The 19,321-nt window shown below is 42.4% G+C and overlaps 1 protein-coding gene across 1 annotated transcript in view; it reads right to left on the bottom strand.

The window, feature by feature from the left end:
• ARFGEF3 (ARFGEF family member 3) overlaps positions 1–19,321 on the bottom strand; it is a 2,280,599-nt gene that overhangs the window by 1,467,247 nt on the left and 794,031 nt on the right. Inside the window, exon 8 of the mRNA XM_044087095.1 lies at positions 7,597–7,681. Coding sequence (XP_043943030.1) covers positions 7,597–7,681 — 85 coding nt within the window. The remainder of the gene's footprint in view (positions 1–7,596; positions 7,682–19,321) is intronic.

The raw sequence follows: 19,321 nt of genomic DNA, 5'->3' as shown, positions 1-19,321 counted from the left end.
GGATGGAGGACACGGAGCTCCAAAATCTTTTTAGATTGGATGAGTTAATGGATTGGAGTTTATTGTTGTAGTTTTTGTGGTCTTTGGTTATCAAATTTTGGCTAAATTACGTAGTTTAAATTCTAGGAGGGAGTTGGTTGTGCAGCGGTAGCGTTGTCGCCTCACAGCAAGAGGTTCTCCCAATCGATTCTCGACTGGAGCGCCTTCTGTGTGGAGTCTGCATGTCCTCCCCGCGGTCGAGTGGTGTTCAAAAGACATTTGTAAATGGACATGCCTTCGCTGAAGGTAGGGCATCGAGTTGGCACCGTAAAAATCTACTGCCAATCATTAGCAGACCGGAGGTCCACTGTGGCGACCCCTAACCGGGAAAAGCCGGAAGAACAACAGAGGGGGCCTGTTGATTTAGGATGGCTAAGAATGTATTGTTAAAATAGGATAATGCATCGTCAAGTGGGAGAGTTTTTGGGGGTGACCAGTCAATGTGCTTCAGGCATTCTGAGAGTGTGTGTGGGTTGAAGGAGGATAAGTTGCAGGTTAAGATATATTGGTGATGTTTTTTGGGGGGGGGTATGCGGTCAATGAAGGCAGGTAGGTGGTCGCTGAGAGGATCGGGTAGAAGACTGGCTTGAGAGGCAAGGTGGGGGTGGGTAGTGAGTATCCAGTCTATGATGGCACCAGAGGCTCCATCTTTGTTGGGCCTGGTTGGAAGGTTTATGAGTTGGGTGAAGTTGTAGAGATGGATTGACTGGGATGGGGTGTTAGAGTTGACGGAGGCCCAGTTGATGTGTACGTCGCCAAGGATATAGGTTTCGAGTATTATACTGGAGTTAAACCAGGATAGTATGTTTTCTAATGTTTTGGTATTATTGTCTGGAGGGATACAGATGGAGCAGATGCATAAAGATGTGCAGTTATTAAGCTTTAAATAACCTATTGATATTTTGGCATTGGAGAAAGTAGGGATGGGGTTGGTGTAGGGAGTTAAGAGTATGGGTGGATGGGTAGATAATAGCCACCTTTTCTCCGGGTTCTATCATTGCGAAGGATTTTATAGCCATGAGGAAGGATTTCATTGTCAGAGATGGAAGGTTTAAGCCATGTCTCAGAGATGGCTGTAACATCAGGTTGGTTGTAAGCAAGCCAGGCATGCATGCTGGGGATTTTATTTCTGAGGCTTTTTGCATTGAAGGTGGTTAGCCGGATGGTTTTGAATTTGTGGGGTTTGGTGGGGCTGTTGCTTAGGTGACCGGCTGAGGAGGGTCCAGGGTTAGGATGGATGTCACCTGATTGAGAGAGGGAGTTGAGGAAGAGGTGTTGGAGGTGATGAATGGGGAGCAGGAAGGAAGGGTTGTTGAGGGGGAGCCATTTTTTGAGGTGATGGTATGAAAGGGGTGGTGGGGGAAAGGAGCATAGAGTATGGGTGGTTTGAAATAATGGCTTGGTTTAGAGCAATATAGTTCAGGTGAGATTAGGCTATAAGCTGTGGATGTATAAGGGAGGTCACTGATAGTGGCTTTGGGGTTTAGAGAGTGGTGTGTGTTAGGGAGACTTGTAAGGAAGGTTAGACAGTAGAGGGGGATAAGAAGGCTGGTTAGTATTAATGTGTGTGTGGAGGGGGTAGCCATAGTGTATGGAGTGCGTGGGGTAAGTATGTGGTTGTGGATGGGAGTGTCTAGTTGTAGGCAGGGTGTGGATGGGACTGGTTAGCTGCAGGCTGGGTGTGGTGGGGAGGGGTTAGGGTGAGTATAAATGTACAGGCACTGGGGGCAAGTGGAATTTGGGGGTACGGCAGGGGAGAGGAATGAGCCCACAGGGTGAACGGAGCGGGAAGAGCCAGGTAGGAGTGAGAGCAGTAGGAAAACTATCAGATGGTGGGGGCTCTGTAGTGGGACAGTGTATAATCTAGAGTGAGGTATATTGGGGTGGGAGTTAGTCTGACATAGGGGTACAGGGCAGAGTTGACCTTTATCCTTTATTATGTGTCCTTACCTTTAGGTCTGGTGTAGAACAGCAAGCAAGAAAGCAAGCATTGCACTGTAGTGGAGGTCTGCTACCACCTAGTGGTGAAATGGGGGTGGGAGACAGAGACTATAGTAAGGCTTTTTAGGGAAAGACTAACAGAAAAAGCAACCGGAGAGGGGGGAGGGAGGTAAAGGGCTGCAGTAGGCTGCTAGAGTGCTCGCTAATGGTAGGGTACAATTAGTATTTAAAATAATCCAGTAGTTTAGGCTAGATACATACACGCTAGTTAATTCAACAGTATGTAGGTAGTCCCAGGTAGTTGACCAGTGTAGGGGATATTCCCGTTTATTTTGTTGTCTTTTTAGGTTTGTTGAGGGGGAAGCACCCGAGGAGTGAGCTGTAAAGAGAGAGAGAGGTAGGTTAGTTAGTGTTTATAGGGTAGGTGGGAATACATAGAAAGAAGCTGGATAAGGAGTGTAGATGGGGGGTACAGTTAGAAAGATGCAGAGGCAACAAGCTTACATATAGGTAGAAGCAGGGTAGAGAGTGAGTCTAGGTGGGGAGTACAGTTAAAATATACAGATGCAGGGAATGCAATCAAACATTTCAGTACTTCACAATCAAAAACAAAGCACATGCACATGAATCATTAGGAAATACAGATGCAGAAACAATTCAGTAGTTCTCAATCTTACTCAAGAGTATTTGTACATAATAAACCTTTATAGATTCATAACAACTCACTGAGTACATGTTGATGCTGCCGCGGTTGGCATTCAACCCCTGTAGCTTGATGGGTTTAACACTATGCGAGCTAATTATAACATCTGAATACCCAACGGTTATGCACAGTGCTACATTGAATGCTGAAACATAAGAAATGGACACCCTAGTCCAGGCAGAGTAGTACTCTGCGGTCTGCACCTTTGTATTGCACTAGCACTTAATGCTGAGCAAAACCTGCATGTAAAACATATAGAGTTTCAAGAACTCCCTATGGAGCACATGTACATGGTGCCACAGTTGGCGTTCAGCCCCTGTAGCTGGCTGGGTACGGCACTATGCGAGCTACGTATATTATTAGAAACCCAACGGTTGTACACCGGGCTACACTTAGTGCTGAAGCAGCATTCGTACGCTAGTTAATTCAACAATTTTGTAGATAGTCCCAGGTAGATGACCAGTGTAGGGGGTATTCCTGTTTATTTTGTTGTCTTTTTAGGTTTGTTGAGGGGGGGGGGGAGCATCCAAGGAGTGAGACGCTAGTTAATTCAACAATTTTGTAGATAGTTCCAGGTAGTTGACCAGTGTAGGGGGCATTCCCGTTTATTTTGTTGTCTATTTAGGTTTGTTGAGGGGGGAAGCACCCGAGGAGTGAGACGCTAGTTAATTCAACAATTTTGTAGGTTGTCCCAAGTAGTTTACCAGTGTAGAGGGTATTCCCATTTATTTTGTTGTCTTTTTAGGTTTGTTGAGGGGGAAGCACCCGAGGAGTGAGCGAGTGCGAGACGAGCAGCCTAACTGCAGAAATGGCTCGGTGGTGGACACGCTAACCCCATCCACTTCCCTCTTTCTAAAAGCACAGACACACAATCAGAATTGCCTAGACATTAAGGCCTTGCTGTGTCTAATTATTGTGGCTGCCAAAAATCAATTACTAGAAAATGGAAATCAAAATCTAAACCCACTATACCAGAAGTAGTGAATAAAGTAACAGAGAAAAAGATGGAATTGAGATCATTAGAAAAAGGTAGGAGCAAACTACATAGGAAAAATGGGAATTGTGGGAACAATACATACAGGGGAGAAATGAGGTTTAAAAGAAGGCAGGACTTAAATGCGCTATGTAATGTTTGAATGAAAATGATTGGGTAGATCATAAGTGATGTATAATGTTTGCAACTGGGAGTGTGTCTGTATGGCTTATGATGTGAAACGCTTGTAACTAGAGTTGTGTCAGTGTGGATTGTTTTTATTTATCTAAATGTATGATTGCTTATGTAGCATGAAATGGTTTAATATGTTTCTTGTTTAAAAAAGGGGCAGGAATTGAATAATTTATGTAACGTTGCTGAAGTTATAGGAGATACAGAAATATACGTAAAGTATAATGCTTGTAAATGTGAACTTGTTAATACAGTTTGATATAAATGTAAATTTTCCTATGGTATAATTGATAATTCAATAAAGGTGCTTAAAAAAAGACGATACATCAACTGTACTAGCTTACCCGAGATCCAGGACAAAATCATTCTGGCCCCTTCAGAAGTAAGAAAAAAGGCAGAAGAAGAATCCTTCCCTAATTTTAAAGAAGAGAGGGCCTCTACAACCATTATGAGGGTAAAAGCTAATGCTGCCTCAGCAGCTCTCCAGAGATTGCTTACACTGGTCTCCAGAACTTTTTCTGACACATGAACAAAGAGCTCTAAGACATGGCTATCCATGACTACCTTAAAATTCCACTGGTCTTTCATGATAATTCTCCACGATAGGACAAACCTGGGAATTACCCTTCTTCAAAGACTACAGAAAAGCCTTCTGATGCTGAGCTGATGCTGAGTCTTTTGGGAGATTTTAACAATACAGTTACAGTAATATTATCAGATATCTAAAAGCTCTCCTGGGTCTGAAAGGAGAATTATACAGGCCCATGACCACAGAGAGGGCTTGCTCCCTCTTTCTGGGAGTCATCTATTAGATCCATGGAGGAATATCCAACTTTCCCTGAAAAAAATAGTCATCCAAGATGGCCTACTTTAACTCCTTCTTGAGCTACTGAAGCCTGAGCCATACCAATCTTGTGCAGATACATTACTTAGTCTGATGTTTTAGATAGAGGATCAGCAGAAAGTTGAATAAATCATATGGAAACCATGAACAAGAACTTGTATACCTCCTCCCAAATCCAGACATGCCAAAGGTTTTTGAAGCTCCTGATGCATCAAGGAGGACTGGAAGATGGACAGGTAAGGCAGAGGCAAAGTTAAAGAGATATGAAGTCCATCATGGAAGAAAGGCCTCCTTGTCAACCTTGCTCATCAGGATCTCACTCCACTCAGCCAAGAGGCTGGTACAGCACATTCATCTCCATGATTGCACAGCAAACAATATACGAGTGCTTCCAGGCTGCATATGTGCCATCTTTGACAAGCCCATTCCTAGATACTCATTTGGTTATTTATTTACTTATGAAAGGGCTGATGGCTAAAGGCCAACTCGTGGTAGATGTCAGGAACTTAACAGTCTCTCCAATTAAAGATCCATCCAGTATAGAGTTGTAAGGAGGATTTTTACTGTCTATATAAAAAATAAGGGCATTTGTATCCTCCGAGTGCTTCCTGGATGCAGAAGAGAAGGTAGGGCCCTCCTGTAATGTATGTGAGACTGAAAATGTGACTGACAAGTGCTGTTGTTGGGACATGTAGCACTGGTGACTGAGTAAACACCTTACCAAATACAGCTTTGAGGCAGATCTTGTCAACACTAGGTCTAGTAATAGCATCAGACAATATTTATTTATAGTGAGCTTTCATGTTCATAAAGTCAGATCCCACTAAACTTCAATGAGCTGACCAGGTGGGGCTGACTCATGAACTCTGTTGTAGGAAGACCTGGTGCACCCTTCTCACTCTTGGCCACTGGGTCTTAATGGATTCCAGGAGTAAGTATGACAGGTACTACTCCTGAGTGCTACCACTGACACCTACTGGGCAATCTCAGAGACCATTCTCCAAGATCAGGCTGGTTATAAGCTTGCTCCAGTTAACCCAATGGGGGAAAGACAGTGCTTGCTCTCTGGGATGCAGCCCACATCAAGCTAACTGCCATACATGCAGTTCTTACATGTCCTTCATCAACAGCTGAAGCAGGAGATTGGAATGAACTCAAAGTCTTGTTAGTTGAATCTGGAGATACTGCACTTGGGAAGGTAAGAGCACTTCCGAATCATAAATACATATATATGTCTGAGATTTGCTTTCTTTGACTTTTGACTGTACTCCAAAACAGACATGGGGTTCAGCAAGAGACCCTCCCCAACAATCTCCTCACTAGGTATTCTCAAATAAGCTATGCCAGTTCAGAGCTTCTCTTTCTTATATCTTAAGGCGGCTGGGTTATGAAAGTGCTTCACACTGTGTTCCTCTCCCAAGCACTAAAGACAATACTAGTGCAGATCTGGGCTCCTTATTTGATAGTCACATGAACACTGACAGCTTAATTTGTCTAGGAACTGATAGCGTGAGCTTTCCCACAATGAACATCAGACCTGAGCTATGAATTGTGTGCATAAAAATAACTAGTGACCCAAGAGTAAGAATGTTTTTGTAGTGAGGCACATGACAATACTATGTGTAGAGAGAAAGTCAATCCACTCTTGGCAATGGAAGCTGCACAGAAAAAGAGCTAAAAACAGGACGTGTACCCCAATTTGAAACCACTGAAAGATGTTTTCAATATTAAATATTTTGATACTGCTTTGCAGCTAAAGTAATAAGCTCTTCTCCCTTTTCTTTAGAGTTCAGATGGATAATGATTCCTGAAGTGTTACTTCTGCTTTACAATCTATAGCACTTTTGATAACAGCTAGAAAGAAAGCAAACAAGGTGTTTAGGCAACAGAAATGTGGACATACTACAAAAGGGCCTCAGAAACAGATGCCTGGTGTCAAAGCCATGGCCTGAAGCTCAATGCCAAAAAGTGTATTGTCATCCCTTTTGGTAAAAACTCTGTACCCATGAACTACCACATAGCTGGTAGTCTGCTTAACGCCGAAAATGTGATGAGACCTTGGGACACAGGTGGACAGTAGTCTCTCCTTTGATAATCACATCGCCACAGTGGTCAGGAAATCCTTCTACGTGGCTCACCTCATCACAAAAGGTTTCTCATCCAGAAAAAAAAGAGGTCATTGTTCCCCTCTACTCATTACTCATTAGACCCATTATAGAGTGCAACGTCCCTTTTGGTATGTACCTCACAAGACATCTACAACAACTGGAAAGGCCAGAGAAATACCTCACAAAGAGGATTACTGGCCTCAAACAGATACCCTACGCAGACCATCTAAAAAAACTCCAGCTTTACTCCGTCGCATATCGCCTACTCAGAGGCGATCTCTGCCTAACATACAAAGCTATGTCAAACCCAGAGCTGTTGGACATGCTCCACTTAAAGAAATCCCAATCCCTCCGAGCTACACGCTCTAGGGACCTAAACCTTGTCACCACAATAAACAGAACATGCTGGAGGGATAGATTCCTGTCCCAGAGACTTCCCATACTCTGGACCAGGCTACCTATCTATGTCAAACAGAGCTCCTCATTAGCACTCTTCAAGAAAAATCTTGATGATTGGATGGGAAATAGGAAATTCACCCCAGGGATCACTTCTGTGGCTTCTCTCGACAGGGGCACAGGAAAACAATTTTCTTGGGTGGCGAAAGCCAGGGTACATTTTTGGCTAGGCTTATATAGGCCCTAGGGCCAATAGCCTAGTACCTACCAATGAACCTATGAAATGGACTACGTGTGTACAATCAGTGACTAATGCCTAAGCATGTAAAATCAAGCACTTTGTGCAAATGGAGACATCTTTAAGAAACTGTAAATCTGTACTAATAAAGATACTACTTACTTTATGACTCCTTGCAACTTCTCACAGAAGACACTCAGAACTGACACAACATCCTCACGTAGAGATTCCAGATCTGTCACAACAGCTGAAAATTTAAAACAGCAATGTTATACAGACTACTGCACACGTCACAACCACATTCCTGGAAAACAGACTGTAAAGAATAACACTTATGGATGCATTCATTATACAAAAAGTAGTCCATTTAAGGGTTAAAAACCCACAAGACTCTAGACAGGTAGAGCACACAAATGGAGTCGGGCGGGGTCTGTCAAGCCCAACCAATATGGCCACCTGTGTGTCAACTGTAATATGAAGCATTTTTTTGAAGAATCTTTCTGTAGAAAACATAACAGGAACACAGTAGCAATACCAGGCATCTGACTAAGGACCCATAAGATGCTGGGCAATATACATCTTTAAGTATATGCACTTCAAAGTTCATGACACCCTTTACAAGCACGTAATAGTAGTTGTCTCTCACATAAAGCAGGGTCATACATAACTATGGTATGAATTTATGACTATTTATCCAATCATCAAATCTAGCCTTAAAGGTAGACAAAGTAGTACTCTGATTGGCCTGTAGTGGTAACCTATTCCATAAACTGGGAATACATTGAGCTAGGAACTATTCCCTCTAGTAAGCCTTATTTGTTGGCATAAATTTAGATCCCTAACACAGGTGCTTGTATAGCCGTCGGTTTTGCAAAGAAATAGGTGGACAAACAGGATTAGGTTTTTCATATCTCAAAAAGTGAGACACAGGTCATCTCTGGGCAGCTGGCAGGCTATTAACTACAAGGAGTGTTGTGTCAATTTATCAAAATAGTCGAAGGATTTAAGGCTTTCATTTTTTTGGTTAAAATTCATGGGGCTTTTCAGATATGTTTGGATTTGTACAAGCCAAATGGGGCGCTGTATTTGATGATGGGTCTCATAATGGTAAAGTACATTGTTAAGACTACTACTTTTTATGATAAAGATATTCCCTTGGAAATTAACTGGGCCAAAGAGAATGATTTACAGACTATGGCTGAAACATGATGAGCAAATGAGAAAGAGTTGTCCACAAAAGTACTCAGCTCTCTTACTACTGTAGCTGCTGATTGAAGAGGGAGTATCATTTTTAACAAATTAAGTGGGAGCAGTTTTTTTGCCGAATGGTACTACACTGCAATGTTTTGCACTTAGACTGATACTGTTTTAATTACACTTGATATTTGCACATCCCAGCCCTTGCTGGAACAGTTTCGTATTGGTGGATGAATAACTGTCCCCAGGTTGTAGTCATCAGCAAACACCGTCAACCACACTTGAAGGATATTGGCTTGGATGTTTGCAAAATAAATGCCAAACAGAAGAGGGCCTAACACAGATCTTTGTAGCACACTACTAGTTGCAATTTTATGTTCAAACAGGGTACCAGCAACATTCACTACACGAGATCTGTTAGACATCCAGTATACAAATCCAGCTGACGCAGACTAGTTCAACCTGGGAGAAAGAAGACAGTCTGGCCTACGAATATCTACTAGAGAGAAGGATGCAAGATATATGGCACAATGACTGAAATGCGTGCTTCGAGCTGTCAAGCTATGCACACATGGCAGTCCTCATTGAGGATGTGCTTCTGTATGCTGACTATGGAAGATGGCACCATGGTACCTCTCAGGAGTCTGCATGTCAGCTGCTGAATATTGTGTTAAGGACCTGACAGCCAAAGCATCTGCTCTCCATGGCTGCCTTGAAGGCAACACTTCTGGCGCTCATCTCTTGCAACAGCAATGGCCACAAAGACTATAGACTCCACACATGACAATTTTCCACTACAGAAAAGGAATTACCCAATGACATGTCATGGAAAGCAGCATTCATGTGCACAAAGGGAACAAAAGAGCGACAGTTATGTGCACAACATAAACAATTTAGTGACAGAGTAGATGCAAAGGACTTCGTCAGCAAGCATGAAGGGCAAAAGCACTAACTTCATCTACCAATTATTGTTTGATAATACAATGGGCAAATTGCAATTGCTTATACATGTCACTGCAGTGGGTTGGGTTTGACCTAGAATGAACTATTTAAGAAGCAAATGAACACATCTGTACTTGTGACTGTAGACTTACTTAAGCCATTACAAATCAGTAATGCTCTTGTATTCACTTGAGTGATGCTATTCAGTTTGCCTCATTTAATCTGCATTGGTTTTCTAAATTAGGCAGCATAGTAGCACAGTGGTTAACACTGCTGCCTTAGTGCTTGGTTTTCCAGTTCAATTCTCTGCTGTGGTATCCTTTGTGCACCCATCCTCCCTGAATATATATGGAATTTTGCTGAGTGGTCCAGTTTCTTCCCCAAATCTCAAAGGCATGCTGCATCTCCATAGTGGTTTACATATTGCCCTAACTGTGCAAGTTGAATGTGTGTGTGTGTGTGTGTGTGTGTGTGTGTGTGTGTGTGTGTGTGTGTGTGTGAGAGAGAGAGAGAGAGAAAGTTATGCAATAGGGTGGATCCTTATTTAGGGTTAACTTTGGTAACTTGTAGACAGAGTCCTGAGATAGGCTCTGGCTACCCATAGCCCCAAAAAGGACTAAGTGGGTAATCAGAAAAGGAATGTTTTTCTGACTAGACAGTAAAAGTATGCATCATGACTTGGTCTTTATTACTCTGTGGATATTCTTCACATCTGATGAAAACAGGATCATAGGAGTTGCAAGGCAAGTAAGGCAACAGACCAATTGTGCCGTGTTAATATCCACCCTCAAGATTACCCCCCCACATCCAGGACAAAACATACCAGGACAGGAATTAATTTGGGGGAACCCATCCAATTATGCATTTTTTTTCCTTGAAAGATGCAAGGGTGTCACCCTATAACATGTAAAGTCAATCTACATCACTGATAGTCTAACTACTGGGTAACAAATCTTTCCTTCAAATGTGTTTTGTCTATATGATTGTGGATGTTTAGATCCTAGAGTGTTTGCAGAGCTATTTTTCTTCTGGAGGTACAAGAAATCCAGTAGGATAAGGTTTTAGATGGTATGGAATGCAAGACACAGATCTTTTCATATCAGCCTGCAAGAGAGTGTGTAAGGAAATTCTTGCCTATTCTAGTGCCAAAACTCTTTAGATCAACAATATTTTAGTTAGAACATTTGGGGCCTTTCTAACTGCACAACATTTCTAGCCAAGTACATGCTGAAATGGGCCCTCACTCTATAATGTCTAATTAGTGCTAAGTGGATTCTTTAACCTGCATGAGAAGCCTCTGGAAATTCGCTGGGCTACACTGAAGGATTTTCTGATTATGGTGACTGAAGAAGAGAGAATCGTTAACTCAAGTTGCCAGGATCCCTGAACAGTGTCCATTTAGAGTGGGATTCTGGCTGTCTATAGTTCTTGGAGCCTGTGGCAGGTACCCACTTTAAGGGGCCACTACAACTGCTGTTTTCCATACCCTGTGCCTTAGGCTTATGTTAAACAAATGCTGGAGGGATTCAGCAGGGACATATCTGGTGTTATTTATTACGTATCCACCACAGTCCAGACATACTCTTCAATGACCTTGGGGGTGGATATAAAACCTAGTGATGTAAGGAAAGTACAGTTGTGTACATTTACCATAAATGTAGATGTTTGAGTGTATTCACTGTTGCAGTCATTACATTTGGGTTATCTGCCTGCAGGTAGCCCTCAGCCGGCCTGATTATCAAAAGACTTGGGTCCTGTGTCGGATGCTGTCTCTTCTTCCATGACGTCAGGTAGTCCAGGGGTATAAAGCATGCAGCCGACGCCATTACATCAGTTTTTCTTGCCCCAGATGTCAGGTGCCCCATTAACGGGAAGGAATTATATACAAGGTTACACCTCCAACAAAAAGCAAATACACCAGAAAGCTTAAATACAGTAAAACAAGAAGAAAGGTATAGCCAATAGAAGTCAAGGGGCTGGAGGGAGGGTAACCAGGACTGCAACAGTGAATACACTAGAACATCTACATTTACGGTAATTGCACACAACTGTACTATGTTCTTCATGTTTCACTGTTGCAGTCATTACATTTGGGTATATTCCCAAAGCTAAGGAAGGGAGGAGGCAGTTAGAGAGCATTAGGACCAGCTATTAAGCCCTGCAAGACTGCAGTGGCAAAACCAGCTCTGGATTTAGAAAAAATAGGCAAGTGGTAATGCTTGGTGAAGGTATGTACAGAGCTCCAGGCAGCAGCTTCTAGGATGTCCCTGGTAGGAACACCTCTCAGAAAGGCTGTTGAAGTAGATGCAGCCCTGGGGGAATGTGATCTTATCCCCTGTGGGGTAGGTATTCCATGGTGCTTATAGCAGAAATTAATGCAATGGCCTATCCAATTAGAAATGGTTTACTTTGAAATGGCCTTCCCCTCTGCCCTTGCAGCAAAGGCAGCTAGCAGCTGTTCAGTTTTCCTGAGAGGCTTAGTCCTGTCCAAATAAAATCTAAGTTGTCTGTGCACGTCCAAAGAGTGCAGTATTCATTCTCCTTTGTTCTGTGGATTAGAAAAGAAGGTTGGCAAATGAATGGACTGATTAAGGGCCACACTGGATACCACCTTAGGCATAAAAGAAGGATTGGTCCTGAGGGACACCCTGTCTGCATTGAAGATGATGAAGGGCTCTACTGCCATGAGGGCCTCTAATTCAGACACTCTTCTTGCTGAAGTGATGGCTAGAAGGAAGGCTGTTTTCCAAGAAAGGAATTTCAACTTTGCAGTTGCAGCTGGCTCAAAAGGAGGTAGAGTGAGCTTTTCCAATACAAAGTTAAGGTCCCAGGCTGGAGTACTGGCTCTCCTTGGTGGTTTTAAATTTTTTGCCCCTCTGAGGAATTGCTTCAGCAGGGGGGTGAGAGAAGAGGGGTGGCTCAGTATTGTAATGTGCTAAATTGGCAGAGGCATGAATTTTAAAAGATGAGAAGGAAAGGCCCTTTTAGAGCATCTCTGTTTAGTAATGAAGAATATGCGGTAAGCTGGGCACTGTTGTGCCCATCCCCTGAGTCTAGCTTCAGGAACATTATTCTTTTCCACTTTTCAGCATAGGATTTTCTAGTACTAGGCCTCCTTGCCACCAGAATGACATCCAGTACTTGCTTACTGAGGGATGGTATTGGAGAGCTCAGGTAATTAGCCAGGCTGCAAGGTTGTTTGAAGCTGAGGGTGCAGAATCTAGTCCTCCTGCTGGGACAGCAGGGAAGGAGTCTGAGGCAGGTGCCATGGTTCCAGCAGTGACATACTGAGCAACAGGGGGTAACCAGTGTTGGCGTGGCCAGTCTGGTGCAATGAGAATTGTCCTTGGTTTGTCCTGTTTGATCTTTAGTAGAAATTTCGAGAGGAGAGGCAGAGGAGAAAAGGCATAAACTGAGAGACTTTCCCAGGTGAAGGACAGGGCATCCACTTTCCAAGCTTGTCTATGGAGAGTCCTTATGCAGAATATGTCCAATTGGTAGTTCTGAGGGGAGGCAAACAGGTGCATCTCTGGGCTCCCTCAATTTTTTCTCAAAATGTTGAATATCTTTGGTTCCAGTTTCCACTCGTGTGGGTCCATGAGATTTCTGCTTAGGTCATCTACCAGTGAATTTAGCTTGCCTGGCAGGTATTCAGCTTGTAGGTGCACTTGGTAGCTCAAGGCTGTGTTCCACAGAGCCATGGCTAGTCTGCAGAGAGGGTATGAGTGGGTTCCCCCCTGCTTATTTATGTATCACATAACAGTGGTGTTGTCTGTCTTTACCAATAATTGTCCTGGAAGAATGTGGTCCTTGAAGGCGGTCAGAGAATTCTGTACAGCTAACATTTCTTTTTGAATGATATGCAGGTGCATTTGACTCTGGTTCCATTTGCCCTGAATGCACTGCCCTGCCAAGTGAGCCCCCCCATGCATAGTCTGATGCATCTGTTAGGGTTTGGGCAGCAGTGGGTAGAGTGAATGGCAGTCCCTTGTTGTGGTAGCAGGCCTCTGCCCACCAAAGGAACTCTGTCGTTATACAAGGAATGATAGGAATCATTGATTCCAAGTCCTGAGAATGTTGACACCATAGGCTTTTTACATACCACTGTAGTTTCCTCATATGCAGTCTTGCATATGGAATTAGTAAGATGCAAGAGGCCATGAACCCCAGGGCTTGCAGTATTTTCCTTGCAGATAGCTGGGGCTTTGTGGCCAGTAGTTTGAAGTAGGCTGTCAAATAAACTTGTTTCTCTGGCGTGAGGTAGGCCATCTGGGAAGTTGTGTTCAAGCTTGCTCCCAGGAATACAATTTGTTGGCAGGGTACTAGGTGAGATTTCTTTTCATTTATGGTGTATCCCAGTGAGGTTAGCAGTTTCTTTACAAATGCTAGATGCTTTAATAGTATGTCCTGGCTTTCTGGCTGAATTAGACAATCGTCCAGGTATGGGTATATTTGAATATTTCTTTGCCTGCAGAATGCAATGACTGGAGCTAGGCACTTTGTGAATACCCTGGGCGCAGTAGATAAGCCAAAGGGCAGTGCAGAGAATTGATAGTGCATGTAGCCTGCTCTGAAGCGTAGGTATTTTCTGCAAGACTCCCTTACTGGGATGTGCAGGTAAGCTTCTTTTAAGTCCAGTTTTGCCAACCAGGCATTTCTGCCTAGCATAGGAAGTAGCTGATGAAGAGTTAGCATTTTGAATTCTGGGATTACCAAAAAGGTGTTTAGAATAGACAGGTTCAGGATAGGATGCCAGGAGTTGTCTTTTCTGGGTACCAGGAAAAGTCTTGAGTAAAAACCTTGTCCCCAATTCCTCTGCTTGGACAGGCTGAATAACCCTGATACTTAGAAGACAGAGAACCTGCTGTTGAGCCTCTACCCACTGATTTGGGGGTAGGTCTGGCCAACCGTTTGGGATTGGTAAGGAGTGGAAGTGGAAACTGTATCCTTGGAAAACTACATTTAAAACCCATTTGTCTTGGGGGAAAGATCGCCCTGCATGCAAAAAAACGGGAACTCATTACCCAAGGGAGCAGACAGTTGAGCAGGGCCTGGGAGGTTTAAGGTTAAGTCATTGTGACAGTTTACCATAGGGGGTGTCTTACTACTTCCAGCTTTGGAAGTGGGAGCCCCCCACTGCTTAGGCCTGTGAGTACCTTGAGACTGTAGCCTAGGTGGTCTGCTGTTCCTGGGTTTGGACTGAGAAGGCCTGGAAGAGACAGGAAAGGACCAATTCTTAGAAGGCCAATGCCTACTAAATCTGGGAGGCTGTACTTGCAGGAAATCTTTAACAGTTTGCACAGATTTAACTTTTTCCTCCATCTTTTTAAGTACTACTTCTGCTTTGTTGCCAAACAGGTGGTCTTGGTTTAAAGGAGCATCCAGTAATTTAGCTTTAACATGATCTGGCAAATTTTGCTCCTTATAAAAGCATGCCTTTTAAGAAAACTTCATGGGATAACTTTAAAGGTTTAGCGATAAAACATATTTTAGCTCACAAATTATTAATTAGGGATCATAGGAAAAACATAAATAATTCGAAAATATGGGAGAAAATTTTCAATGTTCTGTTGGCTTAATGTTCCGAATCCACTTTAACCCCTGGACATATATATTTAAATTTTTGTTCAGCATTAATTATTTAGTATATTGACAAATGAACTTTTAATATTCCCTTTCAGAAGTTCTTATCTTTTTATATTGACCTTGTTTAATTGATGGAAGCATTCATGTATATAGTGTATATATTTTGTAGTATTGTTTTTATAAGTTTAATTTGGGCATAGGTTCATACTAGGCTATCTGCCCTAGGGCATTTATAAGCCTAGCCAGAGTGTGTTTGGCTTTCGCCACCCATTTTAAATTAATTTTGCTATGCCTTTTTTTGAGGTTAGTATACTGTGCCTCTGTCTAACAGTGACACAGAAGTGATAGCCGGGGTAAACCTACGATCTCCCATCCACTCATCAAGATTCCTCTTGAAGAGAGTCAATGTGGGACTCTGCCTAACCTGGACTGGGATTTTATTCCAGAGTGAAGGGAGCCTCTGGGTTATGAATCTGTCCCTCCAGCATGTCCTATTTATTTCAGTGCTGAGGTTCAAGTCTCTCGAGCGCGTAGCTCGATGAGATTTGGATTTTCTGAGGTGCAGCATGTCCATTACTTCCGGGTTGGACATGGCTTTATACGTCAGGCACAGATCACCTCTGAACAGGCGGTATGCCACTGAGTAGAGCTGGAGTTTCTTTAACTGGGCAGCATATGGCATTTGTTTGAGCCCTTTGATCCTCTTGGTGAGGTACTTTTGGGGTCTTTCCAGTTGCTGCATTGTTTGTTTTCTTGGTTTTCTGTAATATTGTATGATAACTCGGAAAAAATAATAAAGATTGATTATGGAAAAAAAAAAAAAGAACAGACCCAGTGACAGCAGCCCTGCAAGATGCTTCTAAAGAGTCAAAACCACATTGCAAAGTATGTTTACCAACTGTGTTGAAAAGAAAAGCTTATTATAACAAATGTAAATAGTTTATATGTTTGTTAGAAATGTATGCTTTATTTAAAATGCATTTTTATTTAAACAGTTTTTACATTAAGTTTAAGTAAAACGAGATTTGATTGGTGTGATGTGTATTGATGATGGTATAAAAATTAGACAGTTTTTTAACACTTTGTTCTGATGAAGGCCTAATTATTGGGCTGAAAGTGCTAAACCAGTGGATTAAAGTTCAATTTGTGTGATATAGTGCTCCATCATCACTTGTGGTTTTCTTTTTATTTTACCATCGTTACACAAAGTGTGAGACAAGTCTGCAGTTTTCTTTGAATGTTTATCAACTTGTTCAGCAGAATGTATTAAATCCTGTAATTCTTCTATTATTCCTTTATTTTCAGTACAGTCAGGAATCAACATCATTTTCTGTTTAAGTAGTCCCATAATATGCTGCTGATACTTTAACATATGAAACTGGCAGTTTACGGCCCTAATGCTCAAAGTGGCAGAAGTGTATATTTTCTTACCCCATCTGTCCAGGGCCCTGGAATCTCAATCAGAGGGGGTAGGGTTTTTGGCAGTAGTAGCCTTAATGCCTTTGGGTCCCTGTGAAATGGTCTCTGGGTCCGCAGTACGATTCTTAAAGAGGAACTTGTGAGAGTCAGGTACTCTTAATACCCGTCAGGTTTCCTGGGAGCTGGAGGTAAAGTGTTTGGGGGCCAGGCTAGATTCCAAGAAAGCATCATCTACAATGTCCAGTACAGGAGGGATAGCTAAAGGCCTGTGTTGAAGTAGGAGTAAGAATTCCCTAAGCCTCTTTTTGGAGTCAGAGTAATCCTGGCTTTCCCAGCGGAAATGTTCCCTAAGTGTGTGCAAGGTTTCACCAAAAGAAAAATCTTCTGGAGGGGAAGCAGAGGGTATAGAGTCCTCTGCATCAGAATCCTCATAGGTAGATAAGGGCAAATCCTGGTCATCAGAAGTAACAGAAATTTCAGAATCCTGATCAGGAGAATCAAAAGGAAAATCAGTTCTAGGTTTCTTAGAGGGAGAAGGCTGACTTCCCCTAATTAGAGTAATAAGGTCTTCAGCCATTCTTATCATTTGTTTTTTAGGGATATGGGCCGGACCATGCGGTTTGGACGTCGGTTTTCTAGGCGTGGGTAGAGTTTTAGGCCTTGAAGAAGAAGAAGATGGTGTCGGTTTGAAATGCAAGTCCGTAGGCCTGAATACACTTTCAGAAGCCGGTGCCTGCACAGTGGCTCCGGACCCATCCAAGGTAGAGACATCCACAGGTTCCAAAGTCGAAGAAGCATCTCGCGGCATGGGTCTCAGTAGAGGCCTGCGAATCTGAAGTAGCAGGTATCAGGGGCTGTGAAAGCACCTCACTGAGTACCGGCGAACTGGCGACTAGCTTAATGGAAGCATCATCAGCAGCTTTGGACCTATGCGGTCTGTCTCTGTCTTTATCTTTACATTTTTTCGGAATGTCGGTAGTCGGATGGCTTACCGAAGCCATTTCTGGACAATTAAACCAAGTACTGAAATAGCTTGCTGCAAAAATGAACCGACGATGAATAGTTCAAGGATTGAATAAGGCACAAAACCGACAGCGAGGGACGTCGTGGTCTGGGCCTAGGCAAGGAATGCAGTACGAATGAAAATCTTTATGAGGTGTTTGCTTTCCATAGGTAATACAATTGTTAACTTTACTGACATCGGTTTAGAGCAAGAAAAAGGATACCCAATGGGGTACTTAGCTTTTTTGAAGACTTCGGTTCTGAAACTCGAAAATGAAAATTTCAGGAGTCGTCCGACGGGCACTTGCGAACTGCTTCTGCTTCGGGCACCGCGCAGCAAGAAAGACTGATATAATGACGTTGGATGCATGCTTAAGACCTCTGACTACCTGATGGAAGAAGAGACAGCATCCGACGCAGGACCCAAGACTCTGATAATCAGGCTGGCTGAGGGCTACCTGCAGGCAGACAACCCAAATGTAATGACTGCAACACTGAAGCACGAAGAACATCTTCACTGATTACTTCTGGGGTAAAGTTAGCATTAAATCTGACTGCAAATACAGCTATATATTTAGACTCCGCGAGAGTAATGCTATTTAGGATTAGTTCACAACATTGTTGGGTGTTTCACAATTTCTAATTTAAAGAAATTTGTTTTTCAACTTACTACACTGCTGTTTTATTATAACTAAGATTCTTCCTTTACTTTGCCTACATCAAAGTCACAGCTGGAAGAATCTTTGAGTCCAGTTCACTTATCCATTTCACAAAAGACTAAATAAACATACAAATAAAATGTTTTATTTACTTTTATAATGTGTTTCAGTAATTCAGTAATTTAGTGTACCTTTGTGTAAGCAGCTGTTTTGCTTAGACATTCTTCCTGTATATGAAGCACAACAGGCAATGAATCCATCCCACTTTTTTAATGATCTGCTAATGTGACTCTCAGGCAACAGAATGCTCATCACAGACTGCCGGCCATGAAATGTAGGAATTCACAATTCTGATCTTTTCCCTTTTAAAGGACAGTTCTACCTACATTCCCAGAAAAAGGCATGTTTCACTACCTTGATTTTAGTTACTCAACTGCTTGTGTAAATCATAAAAAAACTGTAACATATTGTGAGCAAATCTGGCATGACACAAAACCAGTAATTCAACTGGATACTAAATGCCCCTCCCTTAAAATAAATATTCTCGTAACTTCAGGCTGGAATGTTCACAAATCAATACAACTGTAAAGATGGGCTTTGGTCATGGCATGGAGAAAAACCCAAAAATGATGCGACATTCATTATTAGGAACCATGCTACAAGGAAATTAGACATCCAGAGTTGAGATTTTGCAGTCCACAAAAAAGGAAGAAGAAAAACAAATGCATGCATCCACAAATAAATGGAAACCCTGTTACTGCAGTATCTGTCTCAAAATGCAGATTTACACTGCACCCAATATTCTATGTTCCATAAGTTTACTAGGACTACCTTAATGATGGACGTAACTGTCATACAAAGCTGTATGTGCAGGTTTAGGAACCATTAAGTACTGCAGCATCTGCCCCACAATAAAACTCAGCAATGCTCCAGAAATACTGTCTTCAGTCTTATTGTTAAGACTACCCAAACAATGTTAAACAATCATACAAATTCATGCATGAAATTTCAAAACTAATAAGTAAATCACATTATAAACCACAAAAATGCAACCTGAATAGTTAAGTCTATGCAGTTAATGA

The sequence above is a fragment of the Protopterus annectens genome, chromosome 1.part1 (assembly GCF_019279795.1).
Source record: "Protopterus annectens isolate FY-2018-M chromosome 1.part1, PAN1.0, whole genome shotgun sequence".
In the NCBI taxonomy this organism is placed as follows: Eukaryota; Metazoa; Chordata; order Ceratodontiformes; family Protopteridae; genus Protopterus; species Protopterus annectens.
Note: the sequence above shows the minus strand (reverse complement) of the source record. Positions and strands in the feature narration are given on the sequence as shown.